The sequence below is a fragment of the Theobroma umbraticum genome, unplaced genomic scaffold (genome assembly GCF_002168275.2).
Source record: "Theobroma umbraticum cultivar Fairchild unplaced genomic scaffold, ASM216827v3 scaffold_81.0, whole genome shotgun sequence".
Taxonomy (NCBI): Eukaryota; Viridiplantae; Streptophyta; class Magnoliopsida; order Malvales; family Malvaceae; genus Theobroma; species Theobroma umbraticum.
In genome coordinates, this window is record NW_018397268.1 from 1,680,881 (window position 1) to 1,701,957 (window position 21,077).

Sequence of the window (21,077 nt, forward strand, 5' to 3'; positions counted from 1 at the left end):
GCTAAAAATAGGTTCATTCATTTTATTTACACCTATTCTTCCAAGGCACAATATATGTTTTACACAGCCAAAGTAAACAACAATGGTACAAGAGAGTCATCTAGCTCTATATGTGTACCAATAACTTCTCCTATCATCTTCAGCTGCTTCCGAATGAACCCTGCAAAACATTAACCCACAAATTTATTAGGCATAAAGATCAGAAAATAAGCAAGAAAAGGAGAGATGAATCTTCTTTTGTGAATCAATGGTTTCACCCTTTCCCATCATTTGATCACTCAACGAGAACCAGGCCGCACACTGCCCACCTATACAGGACTTCACGTTTGGTGTTGTAGAGACGTCCCCATGGATCATAATAATACTGCAACCATCAAACGAAGTATGTTGTTATCACTGAACCAAATATGCATATCTTTTATTAATTTAATTAATCGATATGATTATATCTAAAAATATTGCTGCACAAAACAGTTTGTCAGATATATCAGAGATAAAAAGGATTTGAAAACACACAATATTAAGGGTTAATCAAATATATCAATAACGAAAAAGATATTAGCAATGGAAACTTTAGTTCAAAATGAAGAGAGAGATGTATGTACATATTGTGCGTATGATAGTGAATTTTTACCGTATAAAGCCTGCCGGTAAGCATGCGGCGCTCCTCAGCGACCCAACCAGGTAGCAGCCAACCAAAGCCATGATCGGATTGATCACGGTAAGTGACGGTGGTCCCTGGTTTCCTCCTATGGCCCTTCTGACGAGGACGTCCTCTTATATTCCCCAAGGTGGCTAGCGTCAGCGGCGACCACTGCCTGGCATGGCTGCTTGAGCTTGACGTGCGTCTCGGTCTCCCCCTAGCCTTAGCCATGACTGCAAGAGATTGAAAGCTTAATACTATAGTTTTTCACCTTTGGTGGTTGTTTTCCACCTAATTCATTGCACTATATATAGGCGCTACGAGAATGCTATATTTTGTAGTATTTCATATTAGTCCCCGGAGTATTTAATTTCTTTTCAATTTTGCCCTTGGACATAATTCTAATTTATAGAATTATTTGCCCTATGTATTTAGCAATTGATTGAGCAAGTTTTTTTTTTGTTTGATAAATAACAAGATGTTTTAGAAGTTTGTTTCGGGTTAATATGTCAAGTATATAAATTATTATTTTAAAGATGAACATGCATGTGACAAGTGAATGAAGTTACGTACATTGCATGAAAAGATATATAGCATTTGCTAGCAGACTTGTTTTGTTGACACGTGTTTTTGATTTTAGGGTTTTGACTCTAACATCAAGAAAAAAAATAAAATCATATAATTAATATTAGTTAAATTGTGACCGTGAGCTAACTTTTTAATAATTGATTAGTTTTAATCTTTATTTGTTTTCTTTTTTTAAAAAAAAATATAAAAGTGAAAATAAAAGTTTTATACTTATCGGTTTGTATAGATTTCAAGGGCTAATTAATTGAATAACTTATTAGGAATGTTCTTCTTGTTTTAATTTTTAAATTTTCCCTCGCCATTGTACAGATTAATCTAAATAAGCATAATATATATAAGTGTTTTTTGAAAGGTGATAATATATTTATTAATTATAAAACATAAATATTAAAACTGAACTTACTGTTTTGAAAGTAACTTAGGAGTAAGTAAAGAGAATATATGTCGGCCGTTATGTTTTTCTTTGATTGATATGTAAAGTTTAAGCATTACGTCACTCAACATAAAAAAGTGATAATTAAAACTACATATAAAACACGTTATTGAAAAATTTTGATATTCTCTAATTTAAAAACATTCTAAAATCTCAACGAAATCAAAGAAAGTATATGCTATTTATATATAATATCTAACAATCAAAATTTAGGACATGGCGTAAGGATTTAAGAAAAGGATGTTTTAAGGAGAGGGTCATAGAAAAAAAAGCACTGTAAAATCTAGGGATTTAATAACAATATCCATTATTCAAGGGGTGGTATGCAATTAACCAAAATGTGGTGGTTGTTGCGCAAATAGAGAAACATTAATACTGCCACACATGCAAAAAAAAAAATCCAAATGGATTTTCGTTGTCTGATATTAGCTACGATTCCCGAGTCAACATTGACTGTGTAACTGCTCAATTTGACAAGCAATGGCAGGCTTTCATTTTACCTTATTTTTGCCATATACTTACCAAATATTTGTTTATTCAAAGGATACTTAGCATATAATTAATTCAGGGAATAAACTCAAAACTTTGCATTTATGGTATCTTGAGCTGTTAAAAATTGAATGGTCAGTCATATTTGGCATTTTGCCCTTTTAAAGAAAAAAAAATGAAGGTATCTAATTGGCCTTTAAAATAGAGCTGGCATTGTCTGTATTCTTCCAAGAATTAGTATAAGGTTTTAAATTGGATTTTGCCTATTTCTCACTTACTTTCTTTTGCACTTTTTTCTTTAATTGTCCATTAAATTTTTTTTTAATATCTGATTCTGTCAATAAATTAATAATAAAAGAGGAAAAGAAAACAATTGCAGTGAACGAATTGTGTCAGGTCAGAATTTATGGACGAAGCCAATTGTGTCGCACAAACAAAATTGAATTGAACATTAAAAAAAAAACAAATTAACCACATATTGAACCAGCAATGTATCATGAGATTTTATTGAATTGCATGTTTGCAAGTTGAGATTTCAATGCTTGGGGATGATTGTATCAACAAATTCATGGTAGTTTGGGTCAGAAAGCCAGAGCTTAGCAAGGTAGTGATGGGAAGCAAACTGCCTGTTGAATTCTTCAGCAACCCAGATAGTGGATTCAGCCTTACTAGGATGAATGACATTGCCAATAGGCTTGATTGGTTCATTATTCTTGGTGCTGTCTCTTGATTCATCCCATTGTTTCAAGAGGATGTGAGTGAGGTAATGTAGTGGTTGCTCATACTTGTGCTTCATTGATTCTGCTAAGCCTTGCCATGTAATGAAAGGAAGTACCGATGATGATGATGATGATTCAAGAGCATCAGGCACAGGGAGCTGCTTCATGTATTCTTGATATTCTTTTGCATCTTTCATCACTATATTTTCTGCATTACAACAATGACAGAAAACTTAATTAATTCATAGAAAAAGAATGAAAAATGTGATCATAATCATTAATGGAGGTAAAGAAGAATTTATGCAGAAAATAAATTATATAATTAAAATAAAGACCAATCCACATATTTGAAATGAACTTAGTATGTCTGGATCAACCTGGCTCTTCCTTGAATCCTTCTTCCCTATCTTGACTGTTTTTTCCATTATCAAGAGTAATTTCCTTCTCATTTGAATTCTTGCATTGCTTTTCAATGGTTTTTTCTCTATTATTTCTTTTCCGATATAGATTCTCGCCGTGAGCATGATCATCTAAATTATTATCATCGGATTCCGTCTCTGAATCTGATCGTAAAAGATGGTCATCTTTTACAGGATGAAATCGTTTCAACATCTTACTTTTACGAAAAAACAAAACAAAACAAAACAAAAAGGAAGCAAGGAAGGAAGAAGGAAAGAAAAATAGTGTGTGAAGAATACTTGGCTTTGAATTGTACTTAAATTCTCTAAATATTGTTATTTGACAATTTTATTAATTTTCAATTATTTGATTTCAAATATGATGATAGAGTGACTATGTAGAAATTTTTGGATTGTACAAAAATATGTTGTAGAGGATAATTGCTCACAATTGGTCCACCTTTATGCATGAGTTCCAATTGTTCATTAGTTTGTACATTTAAGGATAATAGATTCCCCACTCTCTTAATTTTGACTAAATTGAATTAAATTTTTTAGTGAAAACAAGTTAAGACTTTAAAATCTCTAATCAAGTTAGGACTTTAAAATTGTGGGCTAGATGAGATAAATTAGTATGAGGCAAATAATTTAACTTATTTTCATTAAAAAAGTAAAAGATATTCTAGATCTTATCTATACATGTTACATATTTTAATTTTGCTTTGAAATTTTATTGTTTATATTTTTGGGATCAAAATGCAAAACTTTGTTTAAACGTAGTCAATTTCATACATGAAAAAGGAAAAACAATAACTAAGGTAATAAAAATTGCATAAAATCCAATTATTCTTGATTTAAAATTGTTAAAATCTATGCATTTTTAGAAAAAACTAAAATTTTCAAATACGATTTCATTCAATTACATAGATATGATTTGACCTAAGAATCATATAATCAATAATGTACTACCAATTAAGCATGTTCATGATTTAATTACATTGTATAAATAGAATTATGAGTTTTAACAATGTAATTACACAAATTCAAAAACCACACAATACCTTAACATGCAATCATGAATAATGTAATCTATATATAATTCTTTAAGATTATAAATCTCAAAGTTTTGACATCAATTGTTAGACTTTATTCTAATAAATTTATACTAATCTAAGACTTATCATAGTTGAAATTTATAATACAAAATAAATAATTTAAGTCCACAGTTTGATTTTGCAAAAAAAAAAATTAACATATTTAGTCTTTAAGCCTTATAATAAAGCTTTCTTTTTTGCAAAAAAAAAATAAAGAAAACAAATTTCTTGTTTTCTTAATCTCAATGACAAATAAGTTAATTAAAGTTATTAAGACAATGGGAATGCAAGTTTTCTCACAATCCATAAAGCTGCCACACTTTCCTTTAAACGTCAAAAGCTTTCCACTTGGCCAAATAACAAGTTGGCACCCCCCTGCATGCGCCGGGTTCTACAGTTTTACCTTTCTGCCTGTTTTGGACCTTTATCTGTTTCAGGTGCAAAGTCCTGGAAGTTGCCATGTTTGACTGTATCAGGACGCCATGAATATGCGTGATCGTGTCAAACTCAAATTGGAAATTGGAATCGTATAAGCAAAATGCTTGTAAAATTGCATCAGCCTTGGCACACCTCTTCTCCCATGGTTAATGCTAATTGGGTTCTTAATTCTGAACTATATAATTGGAATTACAATAAGACAGCAAATCAAATACTCGCTAATGAGCAAAATCTAATATGGGTTTTAACAAAATTGCGAAGAATTCATGATAACCAATTAATATGGGGTTAAAAAAGGTAGAAGGAGAAGCTAAATTTGGAACAATTCCAAAATCAGGGAGATCTTTGTTTTAACACTGTTTCCATCTGTCAAAATATTGAACATAAAACTTACATTTTCCTTCTTCTTTCTACTATATATTAACCTCACAAAAGAGAAGAATAGTCAAAACGATTGAACATCTTTTTGCAACCATGGGAATCCTCCTCCTCGCCACCTTCCTTCACCTCTTCACCTCTGCCGCCGCCCTCGGCGTAAACTATGGCATGATAGCGGACAACCTTCCGTCACCTTACGAAGTTGCCAACTTCATCAAGACCAAAACTATTTTTGACAGTGTAAAGATCTTTGATACAAACCCTGATGTCCTTAGAGCTTTTGCAAACACTGGTATTTCGGTCACGGTCACGGTTGCCAATGGAGAAATCCCTTCTTTAACCAATGTTCAAGCGGCGAGGAGGTGGGTGAATAACCATATTCGCCCTTTTTATCCACAGACGAAGATCAAGTATATTTCTGTTGGCAACGAAGTTTTGCTTTTTAACGTTCAGGATCAAATTAACAATCTTGTGCCAGCAATGAAATCTCTTCATCTTGCTTTGGCTAAAGCTGGAATTCGGGGTATTAAGGTTCGATATATGCTTTATGTTGTGTTTGAATCTTACATTTCTTTTACATATTGGTTAATTTTGATGAATTCGAATGCATTCTTCTTCTTCTTCTTCTTCATTGTTTATCAGGTCACAACAGCTCATGCTCTTAACATATTCAATGGTGACTCTCTGCCAAGTTTGGCTCGGTTTAGGCAGGATTATGCGAAGAGCTTCTTTGCACCTTTATTACTATTCCATCGAAGAACAAAATCACCTTTCATGATCAACCCTTACCCTTACTTCGAGTTGAATGCGATGGGGAACAAATTGGACTATGCTCTTTTCAAGAGAAATCCTGGTTTATTTGATAAACACAGTGGGAAAACATACACCAATGCCCTTGATGCTCTCTTGGACAAGACCTATTCGGCCATGAGTGCCATTGGCTGTGGAGATGTTGACATTGTCATTGGCGAAACCGGTTGGCCTTCCCAGGGTGATGGAGGAAACCTGGTTGCTAATATTGGTAATGCACTTTCTTACAATGGGAATTTGGTTAGGGAAATCCTTTCAGGAAATGGCACACCTTTGATGCCAAACAGGAGGTTTGAGACTTACATTTTCGCATTGTTCAATGAGAATCAGAAACCAGGTCCTCTCGCTGAGAGGAATTGGGGTTTATTTAGACCAGATTTCACCCCTGTTTACAATGCTGGAGTTTTGCGCAATGGCCAGGTTTGATTATTACTAAAACTTGGGCCTGTATCAAATATGAATTTCTGTTTGGTTTCATTCATTTTTCTTTCCTCCTTGTGTCAAATATGACACAGCCAATGCCAGGACCAGCAACACGGGCACCATCAAGTAAGAAGTACTGTGTACCGAAACCTGGAGTCACCGATGCTCAGCTGCAATCAAACCTAGATTATGCATGTAGCCAAGGAGCTAATTGCAGTCCAATTCAACCTGGGGGACCTTGCGCTCAACCAGGCAGTGTCAGGTCTCGTGCAACATTTGCCATGAATTCTTACTATCGAAACAAAGGTCAAGCTGATAACGCCTGTCATTTTGCTGGCACTGCTCAAATCACCACTGCCGATCCAAGTAAGCAAAAATTTAGAATTGAGACTCAAAAAAGAATTACAAATCGAAGACATTGTTTAATTTTCTTTGTTCGGGCATTTATTTGTGGTGCAGGTTATGGCAACTGCCACTACCCTTGAAGAATTGGATAAGGAAAGATTAGTTATTGAGTGGAGGTTGGCTAAAGGGGAGTGTGCCTTTTGGAGGAAAAAGCTTGAGAAATTCCCTCATACAAATTACTGTGTAGTTTAGTTCTTTTACTTTCTTTGATGCCTTGTTGTATGCTGCAATTGCAGTATCAAACGTGAACATCAATTTCCAATAATTTAATTTATTCTACATGGTTTGGATTGTGGAAAAAATAGATAAAAGTCTAAACAATTGCTTGAAAACAGTTGATGGAACTGTAATTCCAGAGTGCCACTGAAAAACAATTGCAATTTGCAAGAGAAAAAAATTTATTACATCTTCGACGGATGATCATTATGTATCATTTATTGCTACGAAAGAAATTTTAAATTGATTACGAAGAAGAAATTTGAAGTTTAAGCTGGGCCTTTGAACATGTAAAGGCCTGTTCTTGTTTACATATCAACAAAATATTTTGGGGCCTGGTAAAACCTAAGAACAGTAAAAGACCCGATGTCCCCTATTGAACATTGACAAGATTATAGTTTGAAATGTCAAACCAGGATGATCCAATTGTGGTGTGAAAAAGAATGTAAATTTGCCAGGATTTTTGTGTCTTAGGCATGATCAAATGATGATCAATGCACAATTTTTTGAGGAAAGATTTTTTTGTTAATTTGATTTCAAATTTGAAGATACATGTATTTAACATCGAGCCAAAATCAGAACTTGTTTTCCGAATGTGATTGCTCTTGACTAAGTTCTCCAATCTCATTTTTCAAAACAAAGAACAGGGTTTGTTAAGCATGGAGTCTAAAGCTGAACAATACTTGCATATATAAGCTGAAGGCCAGAGTGAGCCAATCAAGCCATGATGATAGCACTTTTCCTTCTTCAAATGGACTTTACCAAATTTCATTGGCGTTTTCTTCTTTTCAGCAACCGTTGCTGCATACACAGTTCCTTCATTTTTGAAATTTGAATGCTATAAACATATGAATATGTACTTATTAATCGTAGTTTTGTTCCCCCACTTTTGACTATATTAGCAGACAAACAATGCCCATTTCCTAACCTTTTACGCCAAACTACAGCCCCCTTTGGGAGAACCAAAAACATTCACATCAACCTGTTGGAAAATCAAACTCTGAGGGGCCCTGCAGTTGCAGCCCTGGTGGCATATCGAAATGCTAAATTGGCCTGCCAGGCTCAGCTCAAAATCCTGAGAGAGAAAGAATCTTGGAACAGCAAATAGCTTTCATCTTTATTGTTTTCTTACGTTATTATACAAGCAGCCGTGATCTGTTCTCCCATTATTATTCCAAAATGCTCGTCACTACAAAAGGACAGAATCAGAGAATATATATATCTATATATATATATATATATATATTAAGAGAACGAGAATTGGAATATTATTTTTTAAATAAATAATTATGTATAAATTAATAAATTAAATATTTGAGTATAATATATATATGTATGATTTTGTGTTAATTTAAATTTTTGTAAGATAATTGATCATTTGTCTTAACTTTGAGATTGAATCACATTAGAAAAATCGAGTCATTTCATATTAATTTATATTTTATACTCTTTCATATTATTATGTTGATTTCGACTTTCTGAATTTATGATAATTCGATAATTATAAGTATCTAATATTTTAATAATATTTTGAAATTTCAATAATTAAGTATCTAATATTTCAATAATTCTAAATTACAGAATTGAACTGAATGTTCGGAAATCACTAAATAATAGATAAAGTTACGAAAAAGATGAAACATTTAAAGTTAATTATTGGAAAAAAAAAACCCATCAACCTTTCCATTGTGACTAAATAATAAACATCTTTTTCAAGTATATTGAATTCATACTTTGGAAATTGGCCCACCATTCGTTGGATAAGTCCACCTCAAAGCCGCTGCATCAATAGCCACAACAGTTGTAAAGTTTTGAGTTGCCCAAAAGAATGGGGTTTGTATAAAGGAAAGAATTGAAATTGAAGTAAGTCTGTGAAGAAAACAAAAGGATGGGGCAATGATAATCATGCAGAACCTAATATATGTTGGAGAACTACAGCCAACCTATTCCCTTCCCTTCTTCAAATTACCTTTAATTTGGTGCAGGTCAAATTTCTTTTGCAAATAACTTGAATAACCACAATGTTACAATATAGTTTATGATGCAAATTTAACTTTTAGACGTGTTTATGCCAATAGAATTTTATAAGACTCTCATCTGTATGATCTGTTTTGATCATATCTTTGATTTTAGTTGAAATTTTGTATCAGTTTTTGTAACAAATTTGATTGAGGGATGAAAAAAAATTGAATAATGGGGTTCTTTCTTCACTTTAATATGATATTTGCCCTTAATCAAATAGCTATGGTACCAATTCAAAGTGTTCTTACAGGTCCTAATGTCTCCCCAAGGGGACTAGTGTCGGTGGTTATAACACAAAAGGCACATAACATTTATATATATAGAGAACCAGAAAGGCGAAAATCTGGGTATGTCCCTGTCAATGCTTAGTCCAAAAGCATGATTAGTCACAGCGATCATTGTTTGGTAGACTTCTCAGTCAAGCAGATGCAGACATAATCAAAGCAAAAATTTGCATAATAATCAATCTGATCAGACTAACTTTATTAGGAACTTCTTTGGCTCTTTGCTACCTACTTGCCTATCAATTTCTGGTGCTGGTAATTACAATGAAAGGGAAATGCTTTGGTCTAAAGAATCTATGTGTAAACCCTGAATTTCAAACCATAAATTAAAAGTTTGGAAGAATATGGTTAATTGATGATGATGAATTAATTGGAGGAGACAGGGAACCTGGCAGGATAGTTTATTAGGCTCCCCTTGGGGTGGCCCCTCTCTGCAGCAGGTTTTGTTGCTTTTGGTTGGTCTTCTCAAGACCCCCTGAAAATTTTTCTTTCATATGAATGATTAAAGGCAATGGGGTTGCCTTTGGAAGGAAACAACTTTAATGGGATGACTTATTGGTTGTCAAATGAGGTGAGCCAACCTTATCTCTCCCAATAACAGATAGAATCAAATGTAACCACTTCTTTTCCATTTTCCTTTTCTTTTCTTTTCCCCCAAATTTTCTTTCAACAAATGTCATTAACAAACCTATGAAATGAATATCATCTTTGCTTGGTTGAAGCATTTGCATTCATCCCATGAAATTATAAAGTTTAATTAGCAAATTTGTTGGAAGTAGTTTAGCAAATGGATGTAATTATTACTATTATGCATGCAAATTCTCATGCATGGTTTTATTTTGCTAATTGTAACTAAATCACCCTAATGTGGTCCCAAATCCTCAATTGGTGAGCTTATGAAGAATATTAAGGGGTTTGATTATTTCATTGATTAGGCCTTTCTCAAGATTTTCAAGGAGCACATGTTGTGTTCCTCAAACTTGAAGAATTAAATTGCCTAATTGGTAAATTAAATTAACCACAAGGTTAATTTACAAACTCAAAATCGAGATCTTAATTTCGAATCTCCATTTTTTTAATTAAAAAAAATACTTGAAACTTAATTATCAAGGAAAGTTATTGATATATAATCATAGATGTACTTTCAATGAATTGATTATATGCCATATGTATGTGCAAAGAATATCATGTGAATTGGTATAAGGGCATGGCATCATTTATAAAGGTGCTCTCCTACATGGAAAGATGATGAAAAAGAAGTGTCAGCATCATGAGCTAGTACATCAAATATATGGGGGTACTCAATAACTCTAGCCTACTCCCATCTCAAAAACCCACTTTAAGTAATAGATTGACATGAATTAACAGATTATAAAAATGACAAAATAAATTAAAAAATTATTAAAAACTATGCTAAGTTGTTAACAGTTTCATCACACCCTTAAAATATTATGAAGAATGCCATCTATAACAAACATTGAAAATGATAACATATTATTATATTTAATAAAAAAAAAAGATGATCTAATTTATGCAAAGTAGTATAGCCCTCTTTTTGACTCCAAATCTCTTAAACAAAAGCAAGCTAGTGACAAAGAAGCCAACAAACAACTGCACACCACCAAAAGCTCTAGATTGGTTTTGTTATCACAGTTACACGCACACATACAGAAGCAAGACCTTCCTTAACCACCACCATTTCCAAAAAGGAAACTTACAAGCACAATGGAAGAGAAGGAAAAGAATAAGAAGAACAAGAAGCAGAAGCATCAACACCCCAATGACCAGACCACCAAACCAGCATCAGATTTTTCTTTCAAGCCAAGCTCTGAAGTAAAAGGTCTAAGGTTTGGTGGGCAGTTCATTGTAAAGTCATTCACAATCAGGAGAGCAAGGCCTCTTGAGCTCCTGAAGCTGCTGGATTTCCCACCAATAAACAAATCCAACAGCAACAAGCTCCCTTTCCCTTCAACAACAGCTTTCTTGCCTACAAACTTCACAATCTTAGCTCACCATGCTTGGCACACACTGACTCTTGGCCTTGGTACAAAGAAATCCAAAGTTCTTTTATTTGTTTTTGAATCAGAGGCCATGAAACTGGCTGTGGATAGGATATGGCCATCAGAAATTCCTCTTGGAGAAGTGAACAAGAAGCTGATAAGGGGGCTAACTGGGTGTGAAATGGCTAGGTTCAAGTTCAGAAAAGGGTGCATCACTTTCTATGTTTATGCAGTGAGGAAGGTAGGGAACATGGGATTTTCATGTGCTGATGATCTCAGAACAATTTTGCAGTCCGTGGTTGCACTCAAGGATTTCTTGGACCATACCGCTATGCTTGCCATGCCTAACCAGAGAAGCATTAGCTACTGCCCTCCAGTTGCAATGGCTCACTAGAATGTTTTTCTTTTTCTTTTTAATTATAAAATTTTCCTCATCATCTTTCTCAAATCATGATCATTTTCTTCTTCTCTTTTCAGTTTTGAAATATTTTTCTTTTATGATGGGTGGGGGGTAATTGGTTTATTTGTTGAAGACCTTGTTCATGTTATTAATTTCCTAAATCTTCTTTTCTTTTTCCCTGAACAAATTTGTAGTGTGAATAAATTTGGAGTTCTTCTCTTCACAGTTTAATCAGTAAGTCTCTGTAAATATTGATGCCTACTTGCAGCAGCAGCAGCAGCACATCTTTCTGGGCAATCTGACTGTAAGGTAATTAAGTGTATTAAGGCTATACTATCATAATTCATATTTCTTCTAGTTTACTCTATACCTAAAGCAGATTTTAAGCAACCATAAATAGATAGTGGACAACATTTAATTAATATTTTTAGTTATCTGCTACTTTTATTATACGGTTTTGATTTCTCAAAGCTTCAAGTTCCGAATATTAATTGTCTTTACCCCCATTTACAAGGTGTTTTTCTTGTGAAATGTGCCTGAGATTTAACCCGTGAACACCAAGCGGTGGCCTCTGCCACTCAGCCCTTTCAGCCTGCAAATTGGTTTTGCAGGACTCAGGTCTGGCTGTACTATTTTTTTAATGCGTATTGCTGCTACAATAATATTAAAACCTTCTTGATAGGTTAAAAGGTTTCTTTTTCTAGAAAAATGAAAGGGAAAATATTATATAAAATTTGGTAAATTTAATTCATGGATGTAAACATAGTCTAATGGTGCACTGTATGTAAGCTTTAATGATAATAAAATCATGACAAATAGGTGAAGATGATGAGAAAATGGGGGAAAACTAGAGCTGTATGGAATGAAATGATGAAAGCAGAAATGGGGTAGGGTGAAGGACCAACCTCTCCACCCAAGCCATGGCTTTATGGTCTGAGAAAGTGGAAGAAAAGAAAAAGCCTTTCTTTCTCTTTTTTTCTTCTCATTTGCTCTTGTGGGATTAATCATGGCATGAGAAGGACCCATATGGCCATATTGCCACATCCCAGCTGCCTTTTTGTTCACATGAGTAATGCATAAATCTCTCCTTCTTGTTGCAGCTAAAAAACTTGCATTGCTGCACTCAGATTTAGTAGTGTTTGCCTATTTGGGTGATTCATAAATAGAATCATGGGGTGTCACATGCTATCTGTAAGAAGTACCCACCAATTAATCCTCTTTATCTAATGGTTTAGTTAAAGCAAGTACGACTAAGTAAAAAACATGGTGGGTTTCCCACAATCTGGTATCAGAATTTACCAAACTTATGATATGTTAAAAGAGAACAAAACCCTGATATCTATGATGTTGCTTCATTTGTCAATCTAAAAACAGTAAGGATTGGCAAGAAATATTACCATTTTGAAAGCAAATTTGTGATCACAGAAACAGTAATTAGGGGTTTGGTGTTTGGGGATTTGACAGGGGGGGAGAGCTTGCCCTTAAGGCCAGGAGTGTACTTGGTAATGAGCTGACAGCATAGAGATGCTTGCTTTACGTTTTTTTCCCCATGGAATCTTTCTAGCAGAGTTATGATCTACCGGCAGCAATGAGTTGGCTGCATTACCATGCATATGGACAATTAATCACCAGAAGGCTTGGCACTTTATTCAATTAAGGGCCTTTTATGTGCACAACTTCACCATTATAATGCAACATGGAAACATTGAAAATCATATATATGTACTAATCTTAGATCAACCAAAAAGGAGAAATGGCCTAAATGAAAATATGTCTCTATTTACGTGGTCGACTTTAATGTTAATTAATAGTCACTGTAAATTCATGACAAGTGATATCATGTCAAGATTTCGTGATAATTTGATATACTCAAATTTATAAGATTATTACTTAAAAAATTTTAAAAAAAAAAAACACCAAAGAGAAAGAATTTAGGTGAAAAAAACTAGGCCCACAGTTTGGGCTTTTCTGAACTTGGGAATCTGGGCTGAAGTTTCAACTTCAGACCAAAACGGCAGAAAAGCCCAACAATTAATTTCGCCCACCGTGGGGCTCGAACCCACGACCACAAGGTTAAGAGCCTTGCGCTCTACCGACTGAGCTAGACGGGCAAAGATGCCTTACGCGATTTAAACGTCTCATTTCACTTTGTCACCACAGAAAACAGAAATTGAGTCCTCGTCGAAGGTGAACACTAGTATTAAATCTTGACTACTGCCAGCGGCAGCCAAAAGCTTGGAGAAAGAAGAAACAAGCGAAAATGGGGTTTCTATTGATGACTGTGGAGTATTTGGCTGCCTTAATCTTGATCGTTGTTTTTGGATTAGTTTCTATAATCATTTTTGAAGCTTACAGAAGACGTCACAACAACGCGTACTGACCCTAATTTCCTTTTTTTTTCCGTTTTCATTTTGATGTAGTTATTTGATTTTTTTAAAATTTTTTTAATTCTTTTAATGCAGTCATGTTGAAGCCCCGGCGATCTTTGAGGATCCGAAATCATTGAAACAGGTAATCGCATTTCTTTTTTCTTTTTTGGTTTTTGGGATTTTTCTTTATAATCGCTTGTTTGGTTGCCTAGAAAAAGAGTCAAATTTCGTTTTTTTATCCTGTGATTTTGGTCAGAAAATTAATAGAAAAGTCAAAACTTCAAGAAGCTAGATAACTAAATAGTTATTACTAACTAAGTTTATTAGAATTGGGACTTATTTTTATTATCCCTTTTATTTGAAGCAAGTTAGTGAATCGAAATAATACAAGGGCCAGGAATTGATGGTTTCTAGTTTAAGAACTCAACTTTATTATGTGCGAATTATTGATCTGAACTAGAACTTCTAATACCATTTTGTATTTGGTTCCTTTAAAATGTTTTTTTTTTCTATATTAATTTATTTATTTATGGGATAATGATATTGGAAGTGGGTACGGGTGCTAAGAATTCGCTGGATGCATGTTCTTGTCCAGGTCCCTTGTCCTAACATTTTTGATCCAGCGGAGAAATATTTGTCGTTGATATTTCCTGCTTTCAATGAAGAGCACAGGCTTCCTGGAGCACTTGATGAAACCATGAAGTAAGTTAATGATTCTCTGTTAAACCCCTTAATGCATGTACATATGTGTTTTAGCTGAAGGTATAAATATAGGCTTTATGTCTCATAGTGTAGGATGAATATTTTCAGTAGTTGGTGATATGGTAAAATGCTAACATGTCAATCTGAGTTCCTCACCAAACAAAAAAGGACTAGAAAGGTGGATGCTGAGATGCAAGTTTATTCATTTGATTGATTTTATTTTCACATATGGTAAATTTGCTTTCGTAACATGGCATTGGTACTGATGATGGGCTATCATTGTTATTCATTATGTCATAGCCCACTAAAATTATTGGCTGTTGTTAATGCTTGATCTCAAACCGGTTAGAGCAAGGTTTCTTAAGTAATAGATGGAGCTTTTACAGCATGATAAAGTTTTCCTTCAGAAGTGATACTTTAACTTCCCATTCTCCACCTGCAACTTGGTTAATCCTTGTCTTGTTTACTTCAGGATGTAAAATATGGTTTCTTAGATATGTTTCATTGAAATTGTTTTAAACTATATCCGTGGTTGTCCTAGAAAAGATTTCAATGTTGTATAATGTGATGTTATGTTGTTACTTTGCAGTTATCTTCAACAACGGGTAGCAAAGGATAAGTCATTTTCTTATGAGGTACCATTTTTTTCATTCTATTAACTGGGTTTCTAAATTGGTTTTGTGATTCAGAAGTCTATAATGAAATTTAGATTTAGATAGGTTAAGTGTGTTTGACGCTCACTAACCATTTTGTTAAAAAAAAGTGTGCCATTTAAATGTGCCTTTGCATGTCTGCATCTCTCTTATGTGGACAAGTTGCTGAGCAGGTGTTGATCATTGATGATGGAAGTAAGGATGGAACAAAGAGAGTAGCTTTTGACTTTGTAAAGAAGTATGGTGTGGATAATGTAAGGGTTATCCTTCTTGGTAAAAACCATGGCAAAGGAGAAGCTATAAGAAAAGTGAGTCTAACCACCATTTATTTTGACATTCACAAACATTTTTTGATGCTACTGAAAGTATTCTGCTATCGTACTCCTGCATGACAACAATTGATTGAAGCTCTTTACCTCTGTGAAAGCATTGTAAAACAGGGAATGCTTCATTCACGTGGTGAATTACTTCTAATGCTAGATGCAGATGGGGCTACCAAGGTTACTGACCTGGAAAAACTTGAAAATCAGGTTTGTAAAAGATTGACTAGCCATGTTGAGGATATTCTATGTGTTACAGATTATCTGATGTTTTACACTTCAGATCCATGTGGTTGCCAGAAAAGATACTCATCGTGAGGATTCAGCAGCCAGTGACACAAGTTTTAGAATATCTGATGTTCCAATAGTTGCATTTGGTTCGCGGGCTCATCTTGAGGAGAAAGCTCTTGCTACAGTTATGTTTACTAATGATGCATGCTGTTTGGCCATATTTTGATTTTCTTGTCTTAGTTGCACATTTCTTGTAGTTGAATTTGTTCAATCTATGTTTCAGAGGAAGTGGTACCGCAATTTTTTGATGAAGGGTTTCCATCTTGTGGTTCTCTTGACTGCTGGTCCCGGAATTCGTGATACACAGGTGTGTTTCTTCATTGTTTAGATTTCTATTTTTCTGGCCTAAAGTCTATGAACCAGTACGCATGTTCTATATTACTAACGTAATTGAAATATATACTGAATTCTCTATTAGCATTTTCCTGATTTGTATTTCTTCTTACAATGCAGTGCGGTTTTAAGATGTTTACAAGATCTGCAGCAAGGAAGCTTTTTGCTAACATCCGTTTGAAAAGGTGATTCTGACCTTGGTGACACTACTGATCACCCCATCCTTAAGTATTACTACTTGCATATCCTGTCATTAGGAATTCAAAACAAATATATATTACATGTATAGATTAGTATAATGTCATCAGGTACATGCTTGTTTTTCTCATTGAATAGTCTATGGTATGTTTCTGCTGCTTCCCATTTATGAATATAAGTGTCTAAGAAATTGAGATAAACAATAGAAAGGGGTGGATGGGGGTGAAGGCTTATGTAAAATTCAGTTTTATTTAGTTGTTGAGAATGGAAAGAAATAATAAAGAGTGGAATTAAAGTAATTTTTTCAGTAATAGATATTTCTATTCATGTTAGTTTCATCCTTCCATACCTCCCCAGTTTTTAAAAACTTTTCCAACCAATTTTGGATAGAAGTTGCCAATTTATCCTATAATTCTTTATGTTTCTTTTATTTTCTCCTTCTGTCAAAACCAGACAAAATTTAACAATTTCTCTTCATTTTGCATTTCCTCTCTTTAACTTCTCTCATTTTAAAAACACTTCCGATATTGTCTGTTTTAAATGAACTTCTTCAAGGTCTAGCACTTTGGTTGTAGCATGCGAAGATTTCCTACTCTATTGTTCACTGCTGTGCTCAATCTTTTTCGAAATTGCCTGTGATGTAGCATCATGGATGATATGTGCAGGTGGTGTTTTGATGTTGAACTAGTTTTCCTTTGCAAATGGTTCAGCATCCCAATGCTCGAGATATCCGTAAACTGGTCTGAAATTCCTGGATCGAAGGTAAATCCATTGAGCATACCCAACATGCTTTGGGAGCTTGCCCTCATGTCTGTAGGATACAGAACTCGAATGTGGAAAATTAATTCTTGATGTCATGATCTGCCCGGCTCTCAGCTCCATTGAGTGATGACAAACAAAGAGAAGCAGCTATGCAGATGATTTAATAACCTTAGGTTTAATAGACTCTTTAGGAAAAAACTTTTGACAGTTAGATGAAAATCAGTTTTTCGGAGCTTTTTCCTTGTGCAAGGAACGGCCAGAACATGCAGTTATTCAGTTGTAATCACATTTTGACAATCAAATTACGAATTTATTTCCTGGATAAGTGCTTGAAGGTGATTGTTGGAGCAGTTTAACCTTTTGATTAGGGTAATTTACCTTGAGCATTCTTCTGATTGTGTCTAACTCGTTGAGTGACTAACAGCATATGCAAGACCCTGAATTACCTTGGAGGTTAAAACCCAAATTTATACATGGATCCTAGCTATCGATCAGATGTTCATACTTGCCATGTCTCTTTAATTTCCATGCAAGTTGAGTAATTGTTAACTTGGTGTTATGTTCTTAGCTTTTTTATCTTATGGAAGAAATGTTTACTGCCTAAATTTGAACCTCAAAACTTTAATCTCAGAATAAGATATTAGTAAATTTATGAATTCTAAATGAATATCGATGGCATTGCATTTGTTGATAAAAGAGTTGATGCACCCAACTTAGGTACTCAGAGTTGGGCTTTGGAAACAAATTTAATTAAAATTCATTTAATTGAACATGTCAAACTATGCTATTAGTGTCTCTTATCTGTCAAAATAGTGAATTTAATCTATGTATAATAATTTATAAACAAAAAATTTATGTATAATAATTTATAAAAAAAAATTAGTTGCTATATATGTAGTTAGAACCTAAAATAAGTAGGTAATTAGGTGCATAATTAACTAACTTAATATCCATATAGAAAATTAAGTAATAACTGAACTTTAAAGAGTCGTAGCTCCAATTTGTTGGTCAAGAACAAAGCATTAGCTTGACAGTAAACAAATCCTTTAAGGCAACTTCTTTTGGACCAGGCCAGGAATCCTTAAGACAAAGCCTTCCCTCCTACCCCAATTTTGCCTTCGAACTTTCTCCTTATCAACCCTTCAACAGGTTGATTTCGTCTTTATATGGCCATGCATTTTTTTATCCGCTAATTACATATGCAAAGCCTCTTTTCAGAGAGCAGTTGCTGACTCATTGTTTTTTTGTTGCTGTAATGGAGTTGTTGAACTCTTAATATGCTTAGCTAACGATTTCCAAAGAAACTTCATGCAGAAATTCTTTCACATTTATCCTTATCTTACAGGCTTGTTAATCCTTCATATTCCAGACATAAAACTGCTAGATGGGTAGCCTTGTTTTCCATGAATTCAAAAGGCAAGCTTCTTTTTTCCTCAAGGAGAAGATCAAGACTGCTAGATTGGCTTTAACTAATGTTACACCAGTAGAATTGTAAGCTTCAGTCCTGAAACATGTTCAATATCTTTATATCTATTCATTTTCGTTTGATTCAAGTCTTTTTCTTGGTTGGATTTTGAAGATTGACAGAAGAAGCCACAGATGGAAACATGCCATCACCAGATGCATGCAGCATGGGTGCAATATCAAGGGCTGCCTTTGAAGTTGATGATTACTGGAGAATTGTTGATATTTTGCACAAGAGGTTAATTTTCTTGGCTTTTCTCTCCCTTTCACTAACAGAATTCTGACTGTAAAATTCTCATATTGTTTTGCCTTTCAATCCAATTCAGATTGTCAAAGTTTGATGCAAAGAACTGGCGTGCTTCTTACAATGCTTTGGTTTTATTGGAACATCTGTTAACTCATGGTCCTCTAAGGGTTGCTGAGGAGTTTCAGAATCATAGAGATTCCATCAAGGAAATGGGAAACTTTCAATATGTTGATGAGAAAGGGTTGGTATATTCATCAATCAATGTTTACATCAAAATTGTTAGTGGTTAAATACTTCTTTAAGTTCTTATAAATATGCAGGTTCAATTGGGGCTTGAGTGTTAGGAAATTATCAGAGAAAATCCTGATGCAACTTGAAAATGAGTTATTTCTCAAAGAAGAGAGAGCAAGGGCTCGAAAACTAACAATGGGGATCAAAGGTTTTGGGAGCTTCAGCCACCTTTCCTCTTCAAAGGATCAAAGGTTCAACTCGTTTAGCAACCATGGAGGATCTAGTTCTCAAGAGGACTGTTTCTTAGAGTTCAAAGAGAACTTGTCATTCAAGGAAGGGGCAGGACTAACAGAACAAGATTACAATCAAAACATGTTAGCTCCAGAGAAGTTGGAAATCGATGGAGATGGATTTGACAGGGAAAGGCAACATCCATTCTGTGAAGATGAGCAAGAGACAGCAGAATCATTGCTTTCTTCAACTATGTGAAAACAGGATTTGAGGGAGTCTTTTAGTACATGTTGACAACAATGATAGGCTAATTAGTTTGGGTTTTTTTACTAATTAGTGTTTATGTTACGAGGGATGTTTTAAATGATCTGAAAGTAAAAAAAATCAATAGAAATAATAATACCATGTGTAAATAATATATATTTTAAAGGTAAATATTTCATGTCTCATTTTCGGATTATTCGAACTTATATCTTTTAATAATATAGAAGAAAAGAAAAGGAGGGCTTAAATCTATATATGTGACCCCTAACTCACAATAAAGCAATGTTATTGTTGAATTGAAGTGCACACCCAACATGTTGTATTGTAATTTTAGGTGGGATATGCACATAATTGCATTGGAATGGTTAGAAAAGAGTTTGACAAATGCTATGTAAATGCTTGCAAAAACTGTTTTCTTTCCTCTTTTTCCCCTTTATAATCTAGAAAAATGTTAATTAATTAGGTAATAGATTAGCTAATATCTTGTTATGTTTTATGTGGTAGGAGCTAGAAAGAGTTGGTTGGAGGACCAACAGAAAACTGGTAATTAAAGCATTAATTGGTGATCCAATTTTGGGACCATTTTTCTAAATAAGTTTTAAAAGTAAGGGTGGAAAAAGAAAAAAAAAAAAAAGGAAATTGTATATAATAATAAGTGTGTGTTTAATCATATCATTACCCATATACATACATATATATATATATATATATATATATATATATCAAACGTGTAATATTATTTTTTTAAATAACACATTTTCAATAAAAAAAATATATTGTAATGCAGCAAATTTACTTTAATTCAATCATACCTTTGAAAAGAGAGAGGGAAAGAAAAAGAGTGGTTTAAATAGAATTAATTAATTCCAAAAAGGCTATCAAACAGTGGCGAGTACTGAGTAGCCTTTCTGTCACTTTGATCTTCTCACTGTTCAGAGGTTATTACAATCAGATTAGTTATATCAGAATTAGGTGAGGATGAGCAAAGTCAAACCATGATTTTCCTTTTAGAATTAGGGAAGTTCTAAATACTTTAATTCAAAATAAAGTCTATCCAATTTGCATGCAGATGATGGCTTCCTCCATTGATGAAAAGCTTCCAATATCATAATTCACTGCTGTTCAGACACATAATGTCTTTGCTTTACCTTCACACTTCTTTTTAGGGTCACATTTCTCAAAAAAAGAAAACAATATACAGATTGCTCCCAAATTGTCCCGCTTTTCATTTATGAATTTCAAATAAGTTTTTTTTTTAGACCAAAATACACT

At 33.9% G+C, this 21,077-nt stretch overlaps 4 protein-coding genes and 1 non-coding gene across 5 annotated transcripts; 4 read left to right on the forward strand and 1 right to left on the reverse strand.

Moving 5' to 3' along the window:
* Nucleotides 1–5,213: 5,213 nt before the first annotated feature.
* Nucleotides 5,214–7,097, forward strand: LOC110425255 (glucan endo-1,3-beta-glucosidase-like). Its single transcript, XM_021440116.2, has 4 exons — nt 5,214–5,711; nt 5,823–6,410; nt 6,506–6,779; nt 6,873–7,097. Exons 1-4 carry the CDS (start codon nt 5,277–5,279, stop codon nt 6,896–6,898), a joined length of 1,323 nt encoding a protein of 440 aa, XP_021295791.1. The 5' UTR covers nt 5,214–5,276; the 3' UTR covers nt 6,899–7,097.
* A 3,811-nt stretch (nt 7,098–10,908) lies between these two features.
* On the forward strand, nt 10,909–12,032 carry LOC110425348 (uncharacterized). Its single transcript, XM_021440244.2, has one exon. It carries the CDS (start codon nt 11,066–11,068, stop codon nt 11,732–11,734), a length of 669 nt encoding a protein of 222 aa, XP_021295919.1. The 5' UTR covers nt 10,909–11,065; the 3' UTR covers nt 11,735–12,032.
* A 1,746-nt stretch (nt 12,033–13,778) lies between these two features.
* TRNAK-CUU (transfer RNA lysine (anticodon CUU)) lies at nt 13,779–13,851 on the reverse strand. Its single transcript has one exon. It is a non-coding gene; the product is annotated as a tRNA-Lys (tRNA).
* Nucleotides 13,852–13,892: 41 nt separating this feature from the next.
* LOC110425511 (Nucleotide-diphospho-sugar transferases superfamily protein) lies at nt 13,893–17,693 on the forward strand. Its single transcript, XM_021440434.2, has 10 exons — nt 13,893–14,113; nt 14,203–14,251; nt 14,705–14,811; nt 15,401–15,446; nt 15,638–15,772; nt 15,905–15,994; nt 16,068–16,199; nt 16,299–16,382; nt 16,529–16,593; nt 17,272–17,693. Exons 1-10 carry the CDS (start codon nt 14,001–14,003, stop codon nt 17,456–17,458), a joined length of 1,008 nt encoding a protein of 335 aa, XP_021296109.1. The 5' UTR covers nt 13,893–14,000; the 3' UTR covers nt 17,459–17,693.
* A 137-nt stretch (nt 17,694–17,830) lies between these two features.
* Nucleotides 17,831–19,995, forward strand: LOC110425512 (ENTH domain-containing protein C794.11c-like). Its single transcript, XM_021440436.1, has 4 exons — nt 17,831–18,859; nt 18,948–19,070; nt 19,159–19,320; nt 19,400–19,995. Exons 1-4 carry the CDS (start codon nt 18,753–18,755, stop codon nt 19,797–19,799), a joined length of 792 nt encoding a protein of 263 aa, XP_021296111.1. The 5' UTR covers nt 17,831–18,752; the 3' UTR covers nt 19,800–19,995.
* The last annotated feature ends 1,082 nt before the right edge of the window (nt 19,996–21,077 follow it).